Genomic DNA, 23,839 nt, shown 5'->3' on the forward strand with positions numbered 1-23,839 from the left:
TTTTGATGAATTATCAGGATTCCTTGGTGGTATTTCCTAATAATATAGGTGTGTGTGTGTGGTGGGGGGGGGGGGGTGTGTGGCCTGGATGGCCGAATCGTTAGGTCTGTATCATAAGGTCTGTTATTGAGTCAACTGGCATGGTTTCGATTCACCGGTTGTACGTGCATGCGAATTATTGAAATAAAATTGAACAATATGTTAGTACCAAAATGACCTAGTTTGTGTCAAGTGGATGTTAAACCCCATTGATCTCTCACTCGCTACTGGGTGTATACAAACAACATACGGTACTATATTACATTAGGCCCAAATTGACAGAGTTTGTGTCAAGTGAATGTTAAACCCCATTGATCTCTCACTTGCTACTGGGTGTATACGGTATACAAATAACATACTGTACCATATTACATTAGGCCAAAAATGACTGAGTTTGTGTCAAGTGGATGTTAAACCCCATTTACCTCTCACTTGCTACTGGGTGTATACATATAACATACTGTCCGAGTTTATGATGAAAACAATTTAATGTTCTATTGCATTTCTGTATTTTTATACATCTTTTTGATAAAAAGAGATAACAAATATTTACTGTGCATTATACAAGCAAATAAAATGGACCCTAAATGAGATGAAGTTTTAACATAGTGGACATGATTGTATAATAACTTTATATAAAATATATACAATAACGTTAAAATAATATACATTTTAATTTATAACAAAACGGATGCTTAATGTATAGGAAAACTGTCAGAATTAATAATGAATAGATAGGAAAACTGTATAGGAAAACTGTCGGAATTATTAATACATAGATGCCTGGTGTATAGGAAAACTGTCGGAATTATTAATACATTGATGACTGTTGTATAACAATCTGATTAAAATACAGATCTATATTTCGTTTCGTTTATTTATACTTTCGATGGCCACTACATGAAGATCTGATAAGTTGTACGTGTAGGTTGTGTCAGAGGTCAACAAGCGTCTTTTGATGTCAGACATTGATTAATCAATCGGTGTTGATGTTTCTAGTGGTTTACCCACAGTTCCGTGCATGGCACGCCAAGAAGTCGCCGTAACAAACTGTTTCATCGGCTTATCCCTCGCTTCCGCCAAAAAGCCGGTAATATAACAACCCTTCCAGATCCTAGTGTAGTAAAGACAAGTAAAGCGAAATTTTGAACAATAAAAAACGAAACGAAATAGGATCTGTGTTTTCATCAGATCGGTTGTATAGGAAAACTGTTGGAAATAATAATACATAGATGCCTGGTGTATAAGAAAACTGTATATAGCAAAATGTTTACCACTCTGATGTAGTAAAATGTTAACCACTCTTATAGTAAAAAGAGAATATCATCAGCACAATATTCAGGTCATTCCGAGACAAACATAGCTAATGGTTCCCTGTACAATGCGGGGTCAGAGTATTTTGCCCTGACAGCAGTGTTTCTGCCCACTCTTCTACGATTCCCAACTATCAAGGGTTCTTTTTTGTCCCATCCAAAATACTAGGCATGTTTTTTTTTCAGCCAGCAATGAAGATGGGGCTTGCAAAATCTGATTGTTTTTTTTTTCAACCCACACCTGGACATGAACCAGGGATAGTCTAGTTCTGAGTCCAGCGTCCTGACCGATCATCAACCATGGATCCTATAAAATAAGATATTGTCATTTCCAAACTCATTGCTAGACATATTTGGATCAAAGTTATGAAATATGAATTTACTTTGCAAAGTTTTCGTGCGTTATCAAAAATGACCGGCAGTGGAAGCCCTGATTCATAACTATTAAATCTCCTTTGATTTGGAGGTCGAGTATAAACATTTTACACCAGTTCAACTATGAATGATAAACCAAAATTACCATGTCTCCACCAATAAATAGCAACAAATTCTCTTTTAGAAACAGAAATATACAATAGCAATAATTTCATTTTTATAAAATATTTTACTTAAATATATAAATCTGTCGACATGTTATCTAATTCATTTGTTTAAAATTGACTACAAAAGATGGTATAGAAAAATGGTAGACAATTTTATAAATCATCACGCACAGTAGCATTCTCAAGCAATGATATATATACAGCTATTCCAGTATCAAGTAAACAAATGAAATGAAATGGGGTTTAACGTCCTACTGTTCTGCTCCGAACTGGGCTAATGAAGACGGGCATACGGCATACAGTGTGCTATGAGGGAAATTTTGCCTGGACAGCGGCACTATGGCCTACTCTAATATCGAATTCCAACTGTCAAGGGATCTTTTACGTGCACGCCAATGTGTACACAGGGCCTTGGTTTTTCGTCCCATCCGAACGACTAGACGGCTGTCCTTGTCAGGCCCTCCGTCCTGCATCACTGACAAGGGGGAACCACGCCGGAAAATATGGATGAACTTTCTCGGCCAATGCAGGGATAGAACACCCGACCTCCAGGCTAGCGAGCCAGCGTCTTACCCACTTAATCACCATGACCCCCCCTCCCCCCTATCAAGTAAACAGATATAAATACAAGGTACAATTTTATGGATACACATTTATTATCATACTAGCCTAAAATTAAATTAACACAAGGTAAAATTTTATGGATACACAATTACCTGTATCATTTGCTTGATAAAGACGAAAGTATCCTCATCGATACGTCGCTTAGTATCAAACTCAGTAATTGTGTATCCATAAAATTGTACCTTGTGTTAATATGTTTAATTACTAAATGCCAATCAAAGAACAGATATAAATAGTTATATAATCAAAGAAATAAGAATTGGTATCAGATGTTCCATAAAGAGTAAGCATATTCTTTATTCTACAGCTATCCATACATGTAACTATATGGAGGGGTAAATTGCTACATTCATCCTTTCAGTTGATTCAATCATCCATCAGTTCATCTGGTTCATAATAATCTTGTTCTTCATCTTCATCATCATCATCATCATCATTATCAGACATGCTGAATAAATTCTCATCAACTCTCTCAGGGCAAAATAAGGTTCTTCGTTTATTGGCTATAGACACTAGTTCATTCTAAATAATAAACAAACATTAAATGTTAGCATGCATTTAATAATGTGAAAATTGAGTAACCACTGGAATTTTTGGCCACAAAACAATGCGCTGTCTGAATGAGAAAACAGCACCACTGATATTTTTTCTTTTGGAACTGACATGACTTGACTAACTATGGAAAATGAAATGAAATGGGGTTTAACGTCCTACTGTTCTGCTCCTATACTGGGCTAATGAAGACGGGCATACGCCATACAGTGTGCTATGAGGGAAATGCTGGTCGGGCAGCGGCACTATGGCCTACTCATATATCGAATTCCAACTGCCAAGGAATCTTTTATGTGCACACCAATGTATACACTGAACCTCGCTTATTCGTCCCATCCGAATGAATAGATGGCTGTCCTTGTCAGGCCCACCATCCTGCACCACTGACAAGGGGAAACCATGCCAGAAAATCCTGATGAACTTTTTCGGCCAACATCTGGATCGACCCTGCAACTTCCAGGCTACCAAGCCAGCATCTTATGCACTTAGCCACCATGGCTCCTGACTAACTATGGAGCACATTGCTTGTATGTAATATAGACAGAGAAGAATGAAATATAATAACCTTTTTGACAGGTTTTGTTTTGGTTAATTTTCGACGTTTTAAATAATGATGTACAATCTTATCTGCATTCTTCCTGAAAGTATAAAAACTGAATCAATAATATAAGTTATTAAACAAGTGGACATTATAAAAAATAAACAAAATGTAATACAATATATTTTACAGTAACCCTTTAACTATACGGGCTTTGAAGAATCTATATATTATATGATTAGGAAGGTTGCACATGTTAAACAAATTTATTGAACTAAAATCATCAAAAGCAGTATTTTGATTACTGCCTGAAATTTTGCTGAATATATGTTTTTTTTGCCTGAAAATATCATTTCATAACCTGAAAAATTGTATCAATAGACACATTTGCAAGACTATACTTTTCTACTCTGTATTATAGCTAAAGGAAATTACAAAATACAGAAACAGGTATTAAAGCTTTGAAAGGTTCTATTTAAAGCCTTCAAAAAAAATAATAGAAACCTGGCTTCAAAATTATTATTTTAAGGGCCAGCCCATCAGACTAACAAAGAAAGATAGAAACCGGACTTCAAAATTATTATTTTAAGGGTCTGCCCATCAGACTAACAAAGAAAGATTTTCATTAGTAAAGAGAATTAGTCTGTTAGTCCTATTTATTTCTGTGACACCACTATTTGATTGTTTTTGACGACTAGCTATACAGTATATTACTTACGTATTGATAGCACTAGTTACAGGACTAGCTATACAGTTAGCTGGTGTTTTTTTAGCTGAGAATTGTGTTAGATATTGTTTAATGCTGGGAGTACGATAGTTAGCAGCACCAGGTGTTATAGGGAAGTCCCCACCAGCAAATAAATCATCATCATCATCTAATCTTGGTACCTGAAAATATATTACATCCATCATATAAACCAGTTTTTATTATACCAGCACAAATAAACCTTTTGTTATTGGTCGCCAGTCATTATATCGGCAGAAATAAAATTATTGGTTGCCAGTTTTTATAACAGCATGAATAAAATGTGAACCCTTTTGCTATTGGTGGCCAGTCTCTATACCAGCATGAGTAAAATGTGAACCCTTTTGCTATTGGTCGCCAGTCTCTATACCAGCAGGAATAAAATATTAACTCTTTTGTTATTGGTCGCTAGTCTTTATACCAGCATGAATAAACTTTTGTTGGTCACTATGGCCACCAGTCTTTATACCCACAGTCACAGGAATAAAATGGTAACCCTTTTGTTATTGGTTACTATGGTCACCAACTTCCTGTACCCATTTCTATTATAGGCGATTTCTGGTCAGTGGTGTAGTATTTTGATCTCATTAGTTGTTTGGCTAGTATGTTGTTCTGGTCAGTTGTCAGTATTTTGTTTTAATCAGTGGTGTAGGCAGTATGTAACAAAATGTAAATGGACGGATGTCCGAATGGACAGGGGCGATGGCATAATACAACTACGTATAAAACTTACCACCATTTTCGTAGTTCGTGATCTAAAAGGTGTTGAGTCAAAAATATCTTGTTCTTCATCTCCTTGGTTTTGTTCTAAAAATTCACGGATTTGTTTTTTCCGTTTCATAGTTCCTTTCTTAGCAGTTACCTCAACCAACTTCTTTTCTGTAAAAAATAAAAATAACATTATTAAGTTTAATCTACCATGGCAAGGATTGGGTGATTTTGTGTGGAGTTTAAAAGACTGTATTTAGTAGCGTAAAAGAAAATTGTATTCTTCCATTATATCTCAATAACACACTTATTAGCAGACAAAGGAGGAATTCCTGAAAAGAGAATTTCAAAATTTATTCCAGGAATCACTGAAGACTGATAAAAAATTGTGAATAGAGAATTAGAATAGGGACACTTAATCTTCTTTCCATAATCATGATGACTTACAGCTGTGGGGTGTGAAATGGAATGGCTATTAACAATTATCACCTGTGTGGAGTGAAATGGAATGGCCATTAACAATTATCACCTGTGTGGAGTGAAATGGAATGGCTATTTTAAATTATCGATACTTATTTTGAAACTAACATACAGTTAGGGGGATTCAGGCTTGAAAATTCCTGAAAGGGTTCTTCTTGGCTGTTGTCATTAGGACATTCTGGTCGTGAGTTAGTGTCCTTATTCGCTTTGAATCACCGTGTTTTACACAAGTACATGTACATTCACAAATCTTCACACTAACAGACTGTACAGTAGGAGAGACTGAACAACATTAGGCTAAGTTGCCACTCAAATCAAATCAAGGTAAACGAATTAATCAAGAATAGACTGGATTTATAATACCCACCTTTAACTGTTTTGATACTATCTAAGAATTGTTTATAATTTTTATCAGATTTAACAAACTCCTGACATTCTTGTTCAGATCTTGTTTCAACAGCATCAGATAATCTCTTCCATAATAATTTATCACTTGGTAAAACACATTTCATAGCACTGAAAATAGAATGTGACACAGTCTTTGAAATCAGCTATTCCATTTTTCGGTTTTAAACTTCAAACATTTTGTACTCGACACAGGGTTTATTGTCCACTTGACACAACTAGGTCATTTTGGGACTAACATATGATTCAATTCTTTTCATTAATTCGCTGGGCCTATAGCAGTGGGAGGAAATCGGACGACCTAGAGAAAATTCACAAGGCTGGACATGCAACCCTACTCCTTGTCAAATACCAGTGTAGGCTCGAAACCACATCACTTGACTCAATGATCTAAAGTGCACACGTCAGACAATTCAGCCACCCAACCCCCCATAGCTGGAATAACAAAAGAATATATCAATATTATAAGGTAACACTCATTAATCTTTGAACCATTAACTGTAAACACTAATCAAACAGCATAGTCACATGCCTTATCTTTGGGGATTTTGTTCAGTTCACAATCATATTTACCTTTCAAGTCTATGTATCTCTGATTTCCCCCAACTATCATCATCATCATCAACATTGGAAGTTTCATGGTGTTTATTTTCAACTTTTTTACTTTTAGATTTTTGTGCTATTTTATTTGACTTTGATTTTTTTTCATAAGCTGGCTGTTTAAAGGTAATCTCTTCAGATTCAGAATCTGACACTGATTGTTCACTATCTTTATTTTTTCTACTTTCACTTTTTGAGACAGATCGTTTTTGGGAACTGTTCTTTCCTTTTGAAGGAGATTTGACAGTCTTAGATTTAGTATTTTTGTTGGTATTTTTAGATGTTTTCTGTCTTCCAAGTTTCGGTAGAGCTTCTGACTCTGTATCTTCTGTTAACTCGCCATTTTGAATTTTACTTGTCGAGTTTCTAGATTTATTTTTGCCAGCAGTAGAGGGTTTAGATGAGGCATCCTTGTGACTAAAATCTTCTGTTAACTCGCCATTTTGAATTTTACTTGTCGAGTTCCTAGATTTATTTTTGAGTGCTGTAGAGGGTTTGGATGAGGCATCCTCGTGACTGAAATCACTTTCGTCTGTGGCTAATCTATCCCGCATGTGTATGCGACTTGTCGAAGTACTATAACATGTTTCACGACGTTTGGTTTGTTTTTGACGACGTTCTCTGGACGTAGTTATTATATTTAACACATCCTCCACCAATTCATTAGGACTGTCGTCTTTCTTCGTTTTACTATGATTTGACTTTTTGGTGTTTTTCTGTAAAACAAATAATTACTTTATGTATGTAATGTGAATACTGTAAAACAACAAATAAATATTTCTGGAATATGAATATTGTAAAACCAGTAATTAATCCACATGAAAGTGGTCTGTCAATATAGATGCGTACTGAATCAATGTGACACAAGGTACAATTTTATGGACGCACAATTACTGAGTTTAATACTAAGCGACGTTTTGATGAGGATACTCTCATCTTTATCAAGCAAATGATACAGGTGTGTGAATAGTAGGCAAATATATACAGAATATGCAACAAAATAACTATCAAATACAATTAAAACTTAACACCTTTGATTAGGGGGCCATTTACAACTAAACCTACACAGCGAATCAATGTGAACTGGAGTATTCTACTCTTTTCTGAAATGTCAAATGTCAATCAAGTGGCTCCGTGAAAGTTTAAAGACCTTGATCATACGTTGAGTAGTGCTGGGTATTGCCACTCCAGTCACGATTTGATATAATACATATTGTGATTCAGGTTCTACAATATGATTCTCATCACGATTCATAACCAGGTCAATATATATGTGTACTAAGAAAGCAACAGGATAAAATTTTGTAACATTTGGCATCATCTGTTGATGACATAAACATGCGCTTCTATACATGTAGATGTTAGATAGAACCTTTTAATTCACCTCTTTTTAATATATATGTACTGCTGATAAATAATCAATCTCACTAAATTTTCAGTACATTTTTGTGTGGATTAAGTCCTGAAAACTTAAATATTGTATAAATAATTATAAATAATACCACTAATTCATCTCCATATTTATTTTGTTACAGTAAGTTATCATTTATAATTAATGTTAGTAAATTTATTTTTAGATTTTACCTCTACAGATGTTTTGTTTTTATCTGTTGTATTTGTTTTTTTCACAGATCTTTTTCTCACTGTTTTAGCACTCTGAAATAATAGACTTATAATAAACTACTGTATTGTTTTAGCACTCCAAAATAAATACACTTCTCATAATTAAACAACTATCGTTTTGTTTTAGCACCCCGAAATAAATACACTTATTATAATTAAACAACTACTGTATTGTATTAGCACTCTTCTTATAATCAAACAACTGTATTGTTTTAGCACTCTGGAATAAATACTCTTCTTATAATCAAACAACTATTGTATTGTTTTAGCACTTTGAAATAAATACACTTCGTATAATAAAACAACTATTGTATTGTTTTAGCACACTTCTTATAATTAAACAACTATTGTTTTATTTAGCTCTCTGAAATAAATGCACTTCTTTGTATTGTTTCAAAGTCTGAGTCATCCTTCTGTAGCTAGTTGGTACTACCCTGCCAAATTATAACATCAATTTGAGGATAAATTGTTTACTCCTCTGATTTTTTATTTTTTAGTACGAATCTCATCCTATTTCTCATCGATGGTTTAATTCAAATGAGCCGTTTCCAAACCTATGTATTCTATACTGACCAAACAAAAGATTTTAAATTTAAAAGCCTGATAATACATGGTAGATCTGACAATTTCATCTAAACAGACTGTATCACAAACATGACATCTTGGGGGGGTGTCTAAACTACAGTTATCCTTGATAGACACTTTCGTCAAGTTACTGCACATTCTGAAATGAAATGGCTAGGTTACAAGGACTCCTGGAAAATGTAGCTCAGGACTCCTGGAAATGTAGCTGTGTATATATACTAATGTCCAAAAGAAAGTATACACTGTGCATTTTGTGCTGCATCAACCAAAGTCGTTTTTCCATGGTATACGGTATTAGGGTAGAATGTCAATTTATTTCACATTTTTATTTTGTTTAGAAATGTTGAGTTTGGATGCAAGAGACAAACTCAGTAATGCTTTATCAAATGTTTTTAATCTAAACAAAACTTAGTCATACTTTTAGTGTGTATACTTTCTTTTGGACATCAGTATATTATGTGATATAATAAATTCTAACTAACCAATTGAATATCTTGTTGAGTAAAATAACTCTCAGCAAATTTGGTATTATACACAACTTTCATGGCTTTTGTTTGTGTATCAAATTCTACCCGTTGTCCAGCCCATGAGGCTAAAACTGGTTTCACTACACGACCACTCCTCGTTTGTTTTAATGTTGATAAATCAACAATTTGTCCCTCGGGTGTTCCAACCATGGCTGAAAATAAACACAAATAATTTACTAAATCCTGGTAAAACAAAGAGAGAGAGAGAGAGAAAGAGAGAGAGAGAGAAAGAGAGAGAGAGATAGTCATTTCGGGACTAACACATGGTTCAATTTTATTTCAATAATTCTCTTGCGCGTAGGGGTCTATAACAGTGGAAGGAAACCAGAGGACCCGAGAAAACCCACAAGATTGGAAAGGCGACCCTACTCCTTGTCACGTACAATCGGTGAATCGAAACCACACCAGTTGACTCAATGACAGACCGTATGATACAGCGCGCACATGCTAACCATTCAGCCATCCACCCCCCTGTAAAACAAAGAAAGCAGAAAAGGTTCAACATAATGGATAAAATCTTTATGTACGAGGCGTCTTTAGCTGTGGGAGGAAACTGGATAACCTAGATGAAACCAACCATGTTCAGGAGTCTTGTCACATAAAATTAATGACTCAATCCATATCAGACCTAATACATGTTGTCTTGATTGCTCCAGACCTTCACTTTGCAAGGAGTATTGGTTTGGGATGAAAAACTGAGGTCCTGTGTACATGTAAAAGAACCTTTGACAAATGGAATTCGATATATGATAACGCCGTAGAGCCGCTCTCTGGAATTCGAGTAGGTGAAAATTACCCTTATAGCATACTGCTTGGCGTATGCTCGTCTTTTTTAGTCCCATTGTTATACAGTCTATTCCGGCGTGGTTTCCCCTTATCAGTAGGGCAGGACGGAGTGTCTATTCCTTCGGGTGGGACGAAAGAATGGGGCCCCGTGTACACACTGTCGATATAGGAGTAGGCTGTAGCGCCGCTGTCTGAGCAAAGTTTCCCTCACAGCACAATATATTGCGTATGCCCATCTTCATTAACCCAATCAGAGCAGAAAAGTAGGATGTTAAACCCCATTTCATTTCCACTGCAATTCATATAAAATACCTACTCTCATTTAAAGGATTAACAGGTTCTGGTGTTTTAAGGTTTTTGGATTTGTTCTTAACTGCAGGTGTTTTTAATTTAGATACACTTGAAGATTTATTGCTGATGGTGCCATTTGCAGAGTGACCTCTGAAATACAAATTATATTAACATTATAAAGAGAATAAACAAAATTAAAGAAAATAATGTAGTAGTTGTGTGTGAGAGAGCAATACAATTCAAAATAATGTAGTAGTTGTGTGTGAGAGAACAATACAATTCAAAATAATGTAGTAGTTGTGTGTGAGAGAGCAACACAATTCAAAATAATGTAGTAGTTGTGTGTGAGAGTTCAATACAATTCAAAATAATGTACATGTAGTAGTTGTGTGTGAGAGAACAATACAATTCAAAATAATACAATTCAAAATACTGCAATAGTTGTATGTGAGAGCAATACAATTCAAAATAATGTAGTAGTTGTGTGTAAGGGAGAAATACAATGTAGTTGTGTGTGAGCAAGCAAGAATATTCAAACATAACTTCAAGTCTGGACGAGAAAATAAAATTGTTCAAAATACTGAGCAAATATATCACAAAAAAACCCCACTTATTTAAAACTTTACAATAGAAAACAAAATAGTCACATACTCATCTTCACTGTTAAAATGGTTGCTTATGAGTTCTCTCCACTTCTTGGGAAATCCACGGTTGAAAGACTGAATCAGTTCCGGAGAAAATCCTGAAACCAGAAAAATGACATAAAAAAATACGTCAATTCTCCACGCCGATTTCATGTCAATTCTCCACACCGATTTTATAGAAAGGAGACATACTACTTCTAATCAACCTTAAAATAACATTCTTAAGAGGAAATTAAATGGGATTTTATATCCTACTTTTTAGTGCTGGGTATTGCCACTGCAGTCACGATACGATATGTATTGCCAATCAGATATCATGATTCTTAACTAGGTCAATATTTACCAAAAAAACATCAGAATAAATGAATAATTGATTTATTCCTGCCGATGTCGAAGAAATAAAACTGTTTAATTTTTATGATAATGATGTGGATCAAGATAAGGACCAAAATAATTTAAAAGTGTAAAGCGACAAAAAAAAAACCCCGACATACATCGATTCAGCGTCTAGAGATTTAAAATGCAAATTATGAGACAGTGAATCGCGATACATCAATTCAGCATCTCGCGATTCTCGCGATTAAATACGTCAATCGTGATACATCAATTCAACGATATATCGTGCCAGCACTACTACTTTTCTGCATTAAAATGAAAATTGCCATATGCCATGCAATGCGCTATTATATAAATATACGTGTGGTCTTCTGGGGATTTTTGGGGGAGGGAAGGGGGTGATTGGCTGGCAGAATGGTTAGCACGTGCACGCTGTATCATAAGGTCTGTCATTGAGTCAACTGGCATGGTTTCGAATCCCCGGTTGTACGTGGCAAGGAGTAGGGTCGCCTGTCCAACCTCGTGGGTTTTCTCCAGTTCCTCCAGTTTCCATCCACTGCAAAAGACCCTTACGCGCAAGCGAATTATTGAAATAAAATTGAATGATATGTTAGTCCCGAAATGACCTATTTTGTGTCGAGTGGAAGTTAAACCCTATTTCTCTCTCTCTTTCTTCTAGTTTTTGGCGCAACCGAACAACTCAACACTTTTCCCTGCCAGGTCCTTCCCTGCTCCACTAAAACCAGGATGGAAATTCAGAGGAACCTTTTTTTCGTCAAACAATGGGATCAAATCTGGGAATTCTTGGTTAGTGTGAAAGCACTTGACTCGCTGAGCCACCATGGCCCACTTTCTATATTAAGAGATGCTTACAACACACATGAAGTATACCTACCAGCATCAATGGCATCTAATTTTTGTATATTTCCAACTAATCTATATACAGAACCACTATCTGTTACAACTGTATTACCATCTCGTCTTTCAGCTATACTAGAACTTCTCCAATATTCATCTATACCACTGAAATATATATACAAAACAATATTCATCAAAACCATTGAAATATATACACGAAAGGAAATGAATCATTTTGATACACCACCATTGTTTAAAGGAGCTAAGTCTCTAACTCAATATCATCCAAAATCTTCAACATTTAAAACACGAATTATTTGTCAATTTAAAACAAAATTGATGCTGTGATCTTACCGGAAAAAGGTGGGCTTCTGATATCCAATATTTAAGACAAAATAAATATTTTACCATTGGTACACGAATCGTGTACCATAATGCGTTTCAGCCCCAGTTCTAGCAAGAGACTAGAGGAACAAGGCTAGACATATTGCAGCAAACCAAACGGCGTATGTAGACTGGAATAACCAGACGCTAGGAATTTGCACTCGATTGAGACTGATGGCTTATTTCACGGAACATAACTGATTTGAAATTTGAGTAAAAACGGGAAACGATTGAATGTAAATCAGTTTATATACATTCATATTACAGTATTATATGAGTTGCGACGCACTTGTGTCAATTTCTAGGTCCCAAATATTAGCGATTTAGCTCCTTTAAACTTAACCTGGGTTATTCAATGATCTGACCACTACCCATGTTACATGTACCTCTGATAATTAACTTCTCGATCCACACCAGATTCTAAAGCTACATGTACAGACAGTACATCTAATACAATCTCAAAAAAAACAATATGGGTTTTAATGGTCATATCCATCTACATGTAGATCGTGACATCTTTGTTTGATATAGTTAATATGGTTGGTTGTTTTTTTTGTCTATTTGTCATAGACTGGAAAACAGTCAAAATCAAATTATGTTAAAGGCTTTCCATAATTGATTAACAAGATTAACTTTTCCATCAGCAGAATGTAAAACTTCTCCTAAAATGACCTACTTTTACAACATGGCATCTGCACTAGTTACATAAAAAAAGTATTCACACATCTTTTGCCATTTCTTTTGTCAATTCTACAAGCTCATTATTCATTTCATGCAAGTTTGCAGCTTGTGAATTTTGAAAAGAGACTCTCTGTATATTTCCTTAGCAGAGGAACAGGGGTCGGCCTATTGTCAGTCATAGAAAATCAAGTAACAGAATGATTTTGACCGGGCCCTGAGTTCACAAAGCAATATCAGACTTATTAAACGGTAAAACCCACATTAATGCAAATGGTACAGTTCTTGGTATGAAAAGGATTATGTTAGACCTTAAAATAAACCAAAACTTGTAAATGATATCTGTTCGGATTGTATAAATAAAAAAAATATTTACCTTCTCTTCCCTTCTACAAGAACACCCTTGACCTTTTTTAAAGGTCTGATAATCCAATCACTTAATGTGAACACACGAACAGGTGCATCAATTTTAGGTGTACTGATGAGAGAAAGGTCTGACGACATTCTGGGTTTTCTTTTACCATTGACAACAATATCAGATGAAACTGTTTTCGGACTAACACTTTTAATCTTTGCAGAAGCAGAAGTCACTTTAAGTTTATTAGGAGATTTAGTTAATGGTTTTAAATGTTTTTTTGATTTTTTTGTTTTTTCCCGTTCTTTCGACGTGCAATCTGACACAACTGTATCGCTTGAGGCTGAACTTCTTGTTTCTCGTTTCTGAGTTTCTTTCATTAATTTGTGTTTTTTCCTTTTCGAACCAGACAGATTATCTATGCTACATGTATCGGTGGAATTAACATCGGTTGATTCTTCAATTTCATCGTCTGAAATCAATTGTCTTTTTTGACGTCTGCTGAAAGGTGTTTTATCTTGTGTATACGAATCTTCTGGTTCACCCTCCGAATAGGCAGACGAATCTGTATCTTTTTGTCTATTTTCCTTTTGTTTTGATCTTGTCATCATCTTCTTTTGAGGTTGTGGTGGCTTATTTACTTTTTCAACAAGAACCTTGTCCACCATTGTTTTAGTCTTGATACTATTAGTGATGGAAACATTTTCTCCTGCGCAAACCTCATTCACAACATTGTCTGTTGGATTTTCATTAGTTTCGTTACCACTATTGCTGGGTATAACAACATTATCGTCTTCCTTATTCTTCGATAAATCATTATTATTCTGTTCGGGTATTGGTACCACTTGTTTACCAACATTATTGACTTCATTTCTCAACGTTTGCTGACTAACTAGATTGGTAACTTCTAATAAAGCTGAAAGCAGAACAAACTACTAATCTAAAGATTATCACATTTACGAAATAAGTGTACCAATCTTTAGAGACATTAAAATTTCATTGATGTCCCTTTTGCAACCATTAAAACTGATATTAAATATTAAATGATAACCAAAATGTGACAATGACAACCATTAAGCAAATGTCTATTTGACCATATTCCAAAATTGGCACTGTATTTGATCTTGCAATCACTGTTTTATCAAAGTAAAAAAAACAAACAAAATCACATCTCGTTTCTGTCACTCAGAATTACAAATTGATTAAAATATTATTTCGTCTTCTTTTTTATACTTATGATGGCCTCAATTCCATATAGATCCGACTGGTTGTCATGGCATGGTAACTATTTATTTAACAAATCAGAGTTCACTAGAATTATTTGGTTAAATGTGCAATAGCAACATTTTAAGTACATACCTGTAGTAGGACCTTGTGAAACAATACTATTAGAAGTGACATCTATATTACTGAAAATACAAGAAAACATTCAATTACTTATGGGTCAAAGCAATGTTTAACTTGAACATCATCATTCCAACAATTATCATCATTCCAACAAGTATTTTAGAGAATTTCTTACTTAAAGTAGCTAAGTCTCTAACTCAATATCATCCAAAACCTTCGACAATGAAAACACGAATTATTTGTCAATTTTAATCAACATTGGTGTTGTGATCTTACCGGAAAAAGATGGGCTTCTGGTATCCAATATTTAAGACAAAATAAACATTTTACGATTGGTACACGAATCGTGTACCATAATGCATTTCAGCACAATTTGTAACAAGCGACTCGAAGAACGAGGTTATACATATTCCACAAGTCATGTCAAACGGTGACCCCATATTCTTATCTGGAGAGCATGCACAATAAATACTATCAGTGTAGACTGGAATAACCAGACGCTAGAGATTGCCATTGAATTGAGACTTCTGGCGTATTTCGCCGAACATAACTGCTTTGAATTTAGAGTAAAAACGGAAACGATTAAATGTAAATCAGTTTATTTACATTCATATTACATTATTATATATGTTGCGACCCATTTGTGTCAATTTGTAGGTCCCAAATATTAGCGATTTAGCTCCTTTATCTGTGGCATTACAATAAAGTTACATCTGGTGGGAACTACTATAATCAGGTCTGGAAATATTTCAGGAACTAATGAACTAGTAGTTGCCATTGTGAACTGTGCACCAGTTATGTTTTAAAGAGACCACTCTGTTCCGGACAAAATAAGAGGCACCAGAGGCTTCACTCTGAACCGAGATATTAGCAATTCAATTTTAGGCTAGCCTCGATCCCCATTACTACCGTTGGTACGATAAAAAACAAAGTCTTGATTATCCATTTTTACTTTAAATTATTCATCACAAAACGTATTCAAATCCACTAAAGATCGCAGGCTAATGATGGCACCAAGCATTGACTATGGTCTGGATGAGTTAATTAATGTCTAATTTAGATAACATTTCAAGCCTAAAGAAAGACCTGCAATAGGCAGATTTAGCTCTGGCATAATGCATGTTTAATTTGTGCTGATACTGTCTGTGACAAGTGCTTTATTTCCAGGGTTGATTATGATAAACATATTATTTACCTTACTAAGTTTTCAGCTATCAGTTCTTTCCAATTAACGGGAAATCCATGCTTAAATGTCATAGCTAATGATTCTGGAATACCTGAAATAAAACACATCAAAAATATATACGTATAAACTCATCTGCCTGATTTGAGAAATGATATGAAATGAGTTTTAATGTCCTACTCCTACTGGGCTAATGAAGACGGGCCTGATTTGAGATCAATGTTTCCATAGTTACCATATTTTTCCAAAATTTTGTGGATACAATAAACATTCCAAAAAAGATACATGTTTTTTTTTTAGAATATCTCTTGTACTCAATGTCATTTAGTAACTGAATTAGAAGTGATCATTGCTTGATCAGTTGGCTATATCTCAACACAGGATTTATCTATAGACGTAAAATTTTCAAAAAAGACCGACTGCCATCCCACAAAACAAAAAAATCAAATGAAATAGACAATTTTATTTGTATCCCAAATCAAAGACGTCCAGGCATTTTACAATATATATGGATAAAATTCTGAAAAAAGTACCGCTAAGAATATAATCAACATTTACCAAATAAACCTGTAATGGCGGCTATTTGCTTTATTAGATTAGGGTTAGTGCCGTATCATAAGACCTGTCATTGAGTCAACTGGCGTGGTTTCAATTCCTAGGTTGTACGTGACAAGGAATAAAGTCGTCTGTCCAACCTCGTGGTTTTTCCCTAGGTTCTCGGGTTTCCTCCACTGCTAAAGACCCCTACGCGCAAGCAAATTATTGAAATAAAATTGAAACATATGTTAATCCCGAAATAACCTAGTTTGTGTTGAGTGGACGTTAAACCCCATTTCGCTCTCTCTCTTTTATTAGATTAGATCAAAAGTTGTAAATATTTGATACCTGCATCAACAGCATCTAATAGTTCTATTTCTCCCATTAGTTGATACTGTGACCCACTACTTGTAGCTATCATATTAGATGATATTCGCTGAGTAACTTCACCACTATGCCAAAAACTCTCATCTTCCAAGCTAAAGAATACATATAATGGATTTATTATCACTTTGATACAAACCTAATTCAAAAGGCAGATTATTTATAAAGCCAATTATAGACGAATTATCGGTCTCACCAGGAAAAAAAATATAAGGCCACACAAAATAAATGTCTTGTTTCTCGGGCAACTGACAGCTGAAACTGTAGGGAGGGAGGGCGGTTTCTTTTTTTTTTTACTCATTGATGGTGCAAAATAAAATTTGGCTATTGCTGAAAATTGTTGGGGCGGGAGGGCGGTCTTTCTTTTTTTTTTTTTTTAAATGAGAAAGTCATTACTTGTTTACGTTTTTGCTTTCCGTTATATTCAACTTTATTGTACATACTTAAAACATAAACCCAAAATCAAGTCTACTAAAACACTGAGACTGAACACTGACTGAAAGGAAAATAATTTTCCATATTTAATTCACATAATTGAAATTGGTTTAAAATAAAATTCCATACGACTATGTAATAGCCCTCCATAAAGACAACAATATTTTTAAAAACTAAGCCTCTTTCACCAGGTGTATCAAAAATAATAATCATGGTAAACAGTATTTAAAACTAAATCTAGTATCGCCGGTTTATTTATAATTATTTACCGAATTCCAACCAATGCATGTCACACCGTGTCATCGGTATTGGAGATTGCCGGAAATACTGTTTCTTGGGATATTCGGTGTGTTTCTCAGGATATTCGGTGTTCTATCCGGTGTTTATATTGAATGACTATTTAAATCTAACTAACAACTGGTCAGTAAAACCATCAAATCGGTAATCCAATTATTATTTTCCGGATTATCGAAACTACCGTAAATGTGCTAATAATGACCCAGATTCTAAGGTATGCATTATGACGACTATCGTCATCGTATCGTATTCTTAGCTATAATTAATTAACCTGTTCTACGGTTCATTATTTTATCAATAGGATTTTCCAAACAAGGACCGATTGAAGCCGGCAATAATGAGCCGATTACGATCGAATGATTGAAATATTGTCGCCAATGACTTTTAACACGAATCATATTCTAGTTTATCAGGGGAGGTAATTAATATCACGTGATACAAAATGGAGGTTCTTTCGATATCAATAAAAAAGGCAAATCTGCCAAACTTCGCCATTGTTCGGATAAAAAAGACAGCATGTTCATCTGAATCAGTTTTAATACATTTGAATAGATATACATGTATGGCGGATGTAGGTACATGCGGGATATTTTTTTTACGACTTGCTTGTCGATGTGCGGGCGGGCGTTACATATTTATTTTTTTTCATCAAGACTAATAAATAGACTGCACGCGCAACCAATTTTGCGTGCGGGCGGTGCCCGAGAAACAAGTTATTTTATTTGTGTTGCCTAATCAACTTTGTATAATAATATTATATTCAAAATAAATACAATCAACTTTATATAATAATATCATATTCAAAATAAATGCAATCAACTTTGTATAATAATATCATTATCAGAAATCGTACAACTAAATTGTTTAGAGTAATCTATGCTTCACAAGTGTGCATGAATCTCCTAAAAAATCATTACAACATATCATCAGTGAAGTGTCAAAAGAATGTATCTAGGGAAATTAGTCAAATACACTTTTTTGCATTTTTAAACTCTCCCAATTAATATGCACATTTCTGTCTAAGCTGTGTATCTCTACGCCAATTAGAATTGTTCTGGGTATTATGTGTCCAAATGTTGTATCTTGATTTGTGGAAATTTTGAAATGCAAAAGGTTCTATTTCTTAATCTTTAGTAATTCTTAGATACACCCTTTTGACACTTCACCGACAATATGTATGACTTATACATTGGCTGATTCATCCCAAATTTTGAAAACAATCTCTTTTCAACATGCCTGATGTATCTGTATTGTCTAATCATGTCAAATCAAAAAAGAAACAATGACCAAATCCAATTTTTTTTTAATTTCCTCACACATAGACTCACTCATTATTAGATGTCAGAAACTCTTTAATGCCTGCTTAGCACCGACTGCTTAAAATATCTTAATATAAGTCAAAGTCAAAAGAAAGTTTATGGTGCATTTATACTATTTGTCAAATGACAAATGCTGAGATGTGACAGATCTAGTTCAAGTTCATTTCTACATAAAATTTTGAATCCTCCATGAAACTGATTTCTATGAATAAGCAATTCAAATTACCTTTTTTTACCTTCTACACAGATACCTGATGTATTAGGTAAAGGTTTAATGATCCACAAATATAACTGTTGTACTGATGTAACAGGTAATACTATACCATCGTTAACCTGAAAAACAAACAAAACATAGAAATAACTGCTGTACTGATGTAACAGCTAACCAGGTAATACAATTCTATCAGTAACCTGAGAAACACAAAACATATCAAACATTCCAGGACTTTCTTTTTTTTTTAAATTTTTGTGCATTGTTTGCATTTTACACAAGTTACGATCTTCATTCTGGTGAAATTCAGAATTTTTAAGGCAAAAACAAGAATTGTCATTCTCTAATTACTTGGAAAATCAATCATGAAAACAAAATAACAATAAGAAATGCAACTGTCAAAGGATAATACAATGATTGGTTCGAGATCAGTGCTCTTTCCACGATAAATCCAAAAGAATTTCAAGTTGTCTATTTTTAAATGGTAAATTTAGATCACAATATATTTACCATTTCCTGTTCCTGTATTTGCGGATTACAGTTGACTGTCTTCTCAAATAAATCATGTATTGATTCTAGTGACTGGTTCTTTGAGTAGTCTCCTGAAAAAGTTAATTCATTTTTAAACATTATTCATAAATGTAAAACAAGATGACAATCAGATATCGCAGCCAATTCTGTAAAGTCCTCAAACTTAATAAGCCACTGCCCTGTCAGTTTGTCTAAATGAACAATGAGTGTGACTAGCACACATGTCAGTGTTGTCTTTCAATCAATTGATTAGTACCAGTATTAAGGAAAAGTACATACCTTGAGAGGTGTTTAAAGCTGACAAAATACTGGAATCCACTGCCACTTTCATCTAAAAAACAAAGAGATATATTTATGATTTTTAAATGAAAGGGATTAGTGTGATGCAAAAATACAGTCCTCCAATCTGAAACGAGGGCTATACCCATTATCAAGCTTGTAAATAATAAATAGTCCTACACACATTTACTTGGGACAGCTTACAAATCTCTGCATTTATTCTGTTCTGTCAAACTTCCTGTATCAGGGGCGTTCAGACTTGGAGTGTGTGCTACCTCTTTTAACATAAATCTTTTATAAACTCTCTCAAAAGCCATATTAATAGCCATTCCAATCAATAATGTGGTACATCTACCCATAGGAAGATAATTGACATTCATATTAATATTATTCTGATATCAGCTACTGAAAAACAATTTTGAACCAGTAGGCCTACTGTTTTTTTCACAGACCACTTTTTTTTCCCACAAACCCTATCACTTCTCGGACCCACAATATTTTATCACAGACAGGTTAGGAAACACTGCTCTTGAATTGGACATATCACAACTCAGGTATCATGTCATTTCTTAACACCTTTTGGGAAAATAAACAGTTGTAAACCTGACACTCATTATCTAATTTAGACAGACCATGAGTAGGATATGAAATGGAATGAAATGGGGTTTAACGTCCTACTACTGTTCTGCTCTGACTGGGATAATGAAGACAGGCAGTAGGATATGAAGTCATTTATTATTGTCATTGAGATTATATATTGATAAAAATATACCTGTAATGGCATGGGACTCTGTTTAAAAACCTCATCAAAAGCATGTTGTAATTGTTTGCTGGTATTCATGTTCTGTTTTTAATAGTGAATTCAACTTCTTAAAACAAGGTAAGATTTCACATTTAAATTAATATAGAGCTCCCTACAAAAAAAGGAAAATAATATAATTACGGTACATGTATAATTACATATGAGAGAGAGAGAGAGAGAGAGAGAGAGAGAGAGAGAGTTTAACATCCACTTGACACAGACTAGGTAATTTTGGGACTAACATATGGTTTAATTTTACTTCAATAACTTGCGCAGTGGGAGGAAACCGGAGGACCCGGAGAAAACCCACGAGGCTGGACAGGCAACCATACTCCATGTCACGTACAACCGGGGATTCGAAACCAAGCCAGTTGACTCAATGACAATGATACAGCGCGCACATGCTAACCATTCAGCCATCCACCCCCCCCCCCTACATATAATGAGGTAGTATGTGGCGGTATTTGATAACATCACTAAAAAATATGCAGTTGGTATTTCAAAGGTCTTGGTAGTTTCTAACAGTTTGTGCCTACATGTATCTTTCGTAAACTGGGTTGGTTCAAGCCCATTTTATTCATTCTGTCTTAACTGTGACCAGATAAATAGGCCTGTCTTTTCCTCTTTCTATATGGGTGTATTATTACATAGTGATGTTCATGATGTTTTGTAAAGACTTTTCAAAGCAAAAAGTTCATATAATCACTATATAAAATGAATTTATATGTAGGGGTGATGATTTTCCGTGATCGCGGAAATCGCGGAATTGTCCACTCAAAACGGAATTTGAAATCTCACACGGAAAAAGACGGAAAAGCCGATATTTTCTGATACTAAACACAAACTCAAAATAATTTTGCAGTTATCCAAGTATTTCATCTTTTTATTCATAAAAATCGGAAATATTGAATGATATCGTGTGGTTTTGTTACTGTCTATTTTGGTATTTCGCTACTTTCATTTCATCATTTAGGAATCATAATTTTAATCGAAACGAAAACCCGTCTTTCATGTATCCCATTATAAAATTACTCTGTAGTTTAACTTGAATTAACTTCATAAAAGTAAAAATCGTTTCATTTACTTCTTATTTTACTGCCGGGCTCGTGACTCGTGTTTATCCGCATTAACCACGTGACATCAGAAATATACAGTAGCCTTGTGAATCCAGCCCTTATTCTCGAAGAAACGGTAGTAACTACGAAGATGTCTGGATAAATCGTGACTACACCTAGCAGCTGAGAAAAATGGCTTCGTCTGCTAAAAAGATGAAACGAGCTCACAAGATGTAATTTTCTGTTATTTAATTCGGGAAACAGGTTTAAAGAATAACTAGTCATTGAACATTACAAGTCATTCACAATTCAACATTTGTTATCATTGGTTTAAAATGATCCGTTTTGTAATAAAAGGCATTTTAAGATGTTTTATTCATTTATTCATAAAATAACATTTTATCTCGAAAAAACGGAATATGGTCAGCTTTGAAACGGAAAATAACGGAATTAAAAATACTTAAAACGGAATTTGCTATTTTCTGAAACGGAAAATCATCACCCCTATGAGAGGACCAGTGGACCAGTGACAGATTGAAATGAAGCTTAATAATAAGAAAATATTTATAAGCACATGTGATGTATCCAGACAACTTATCCCAAAGATCACTTGGCCCAAGACCACTCGGAGTCCGAAACGTCAACAGACCGATTCCGAAAAGCTGCCAAATAAGTTCGAACCGTCGTCAAACTGAGTCCGGAGGTCGTCTGTGTTGAATCCGAAATGACGCGGGACCGAAATGACGTGCTACCTAGAAGAACACTCATTCCAAGATAGAAGACCACTCGTCCCAAGTTTAGAAGGCCACTCATCCCAACAAATAAAGTGGTAGTTGTATTTAGAAGACCACTCACCCCAACAAATAAAGTGAGAGAGAGAGAGAGAAATGGGATTTAACGTCCACTCGACACAGACTAGGTCATTTTGGGACTAACATATGGTTTAATTTTATTTCAATAATTCGCTTGCGCGTAGTGGTCTTTGGCAGTGGGAGGAAACCGGAGGACCCGGAGAAAACCCATGAGGTTGGACAGGCAACCCTACTCCTTGTCACGTACAGACCTTGTTAATGCCAACAGCTTGTTAATGTTAAATTTTTAAAATTTAACTATTTTTGTTAAATAAATAATTGGAGATAAAAATAAAACATCTTATTAATAGAAAGGTTTACATTAAAACGAGTTATTTGAGAAGTACTTAAGCGTAACTTAGGTCTATTTTTGCCAAGGCTACATGTATTTTAATGTTATTCTTGAAAAGTTAAATTAAGACATTCACACTTCGATTTTTTAAAAGTTTATTGATTGACTTTGTTTACATTTCGTCATTTCGTAATCGGTCAAGTTCTCTAACAAGATCTGCCTTTCTTTTCAGATAGTTCCCTCCCAGCAGGAAATGGGTTTGAAACACGTTGAAAAATGTAAAATGGGAGTGATTACTGTCTTATAAAATACAATTGCATTTATAATTTACCGCATCTTTACGAAGAGTTCAGATTTTCCGCCATTTTCTTTACAGGACGTAGACGCGAATGACCAGCAAAGTTATCACTCGAAAACCAGAACATAGAAGGCCACAGAGTATTCAACAGAGTAAAAATATTTTTACTCTGTGGATGTTCCTCGTTCAATCTTTCATCCCGTAGAAAAATGTGATAGTCGTTATTGTTATTTATACGAAAAATGCCCTCACGGTACTTGTCGAAATTAAAGCACTATTTAAGCATAATCACTTGTGACATTAAGTTGAGAAAGCATAAGAATTCTGGAAGCGAAAGGACGACAACAGGATAATAAAAAAAAAAGTCGCGGTACCACGAGTGACCCCTTTTTTTATTTTTGATAT

The 23,839-nt window shown here is 34.6% G+C and overlaps 1 protein-coding gene across 2 annotated transcripts; it reads right to left on the bottom strand.

The window, feature by feature from the left end:
- Window positions 1-597: 597 nt before the first annotated feature.
- LOC126820558 (mis18-binding protein 1) lies at window positions 598-23,557 on the bottom strand. Of its 2 annotated transcripts, XM_050548588.2 has the most exons (20): window positions 23,468-23,557; window positions 20,909-21,050; window positions 20,137-20,188; window positions 19,837-19,928; window positions 19,342-19,448; window positions 17,029-17,159; window positions 16,156-16,237; window positions 14,973-15,022; window positions 13,635-14,529; window positions 12,234-12,361; window positions 11,010-11,100; window positions 10,384-10,508; window positions 9,237-9,433; window positions 8,131-8,202; window positions 6,520-7,262; window positions 5,909-6,057; window positions 5,087-5,232; window positions 4,327-4,496; window positions 3,636-3,708; window positions 598-3,040 (listed from the first exon to the last, which is right to left on the bottom strand). In XM_050548588.2, exons 2-20 carry the CDS (start codon window positions 20,975-20,977, stop codon window positions 2,885-2,887), a joined length of 3,528 nt encoding a protein of 1,175 aa, XP_050404545.1. In that variant the 5' UTR covers window positions 20,978-21,050; window positions 23,468-23,557; the 3' UTR covers window positions 598-2,884. The 2 variants fall into 2 exon arrangements, with proteins under 2 accessions (XP_050404545.1, XP_050404546.1); XM_050548589.2 differs by lacking the exons at window positions 19,342-19,448; window positions 19,837-19,928; window positions 20,137-20,188; window positions 20,909-21,050; window positions 23,468-23,557 and adding an exon at window positions 17,769-18,527.
- Window positions 23,558-23,839: the final 282 nt, after the last annotated feature.

The sequence above is a fragment of the Patella vulgata genome, chromosome 5 (genome assembly GCF_932274485.2).
Source record: "Patella vulgata chromosome 5, xgPatVulg1.2, whole genome shotgun sequence".
In the NCBI taxonomy this organism is placed as follows: domain Eukaryota; kingdom Metazoa; phylum Mollusca; class Gastropoda; family Patellidae; genus Patella; species Patella vulgata.

What these genes read in the sequence shown, in the direction of transcription:
- LOC126820558 (XM_050548588.2), bottom strand. Translation starts at nt 20,977, where the DNA reads ATGAATACCAGCAAACAATTACAACATGCTTTTGATGAGGTTTTTAAA. An exon ending in CATTTTAACAGTGAAGATGA is followed by an intron (nt 10,509 to 11,009) that starts GTATGTGACTAT and finishes TTTGTATTTCAG; the next exon opens with AGGTCACTCTGCAAATGGCA. An exon ending in GAGATACATAGACTTGAAAG is followed by an intron (nt 6,058 to 6,519) that starts GTAAATATGATT and finishes TTCTATTTTCAG; the next exon opens with TGCTATGAAATGTGTTTTAC.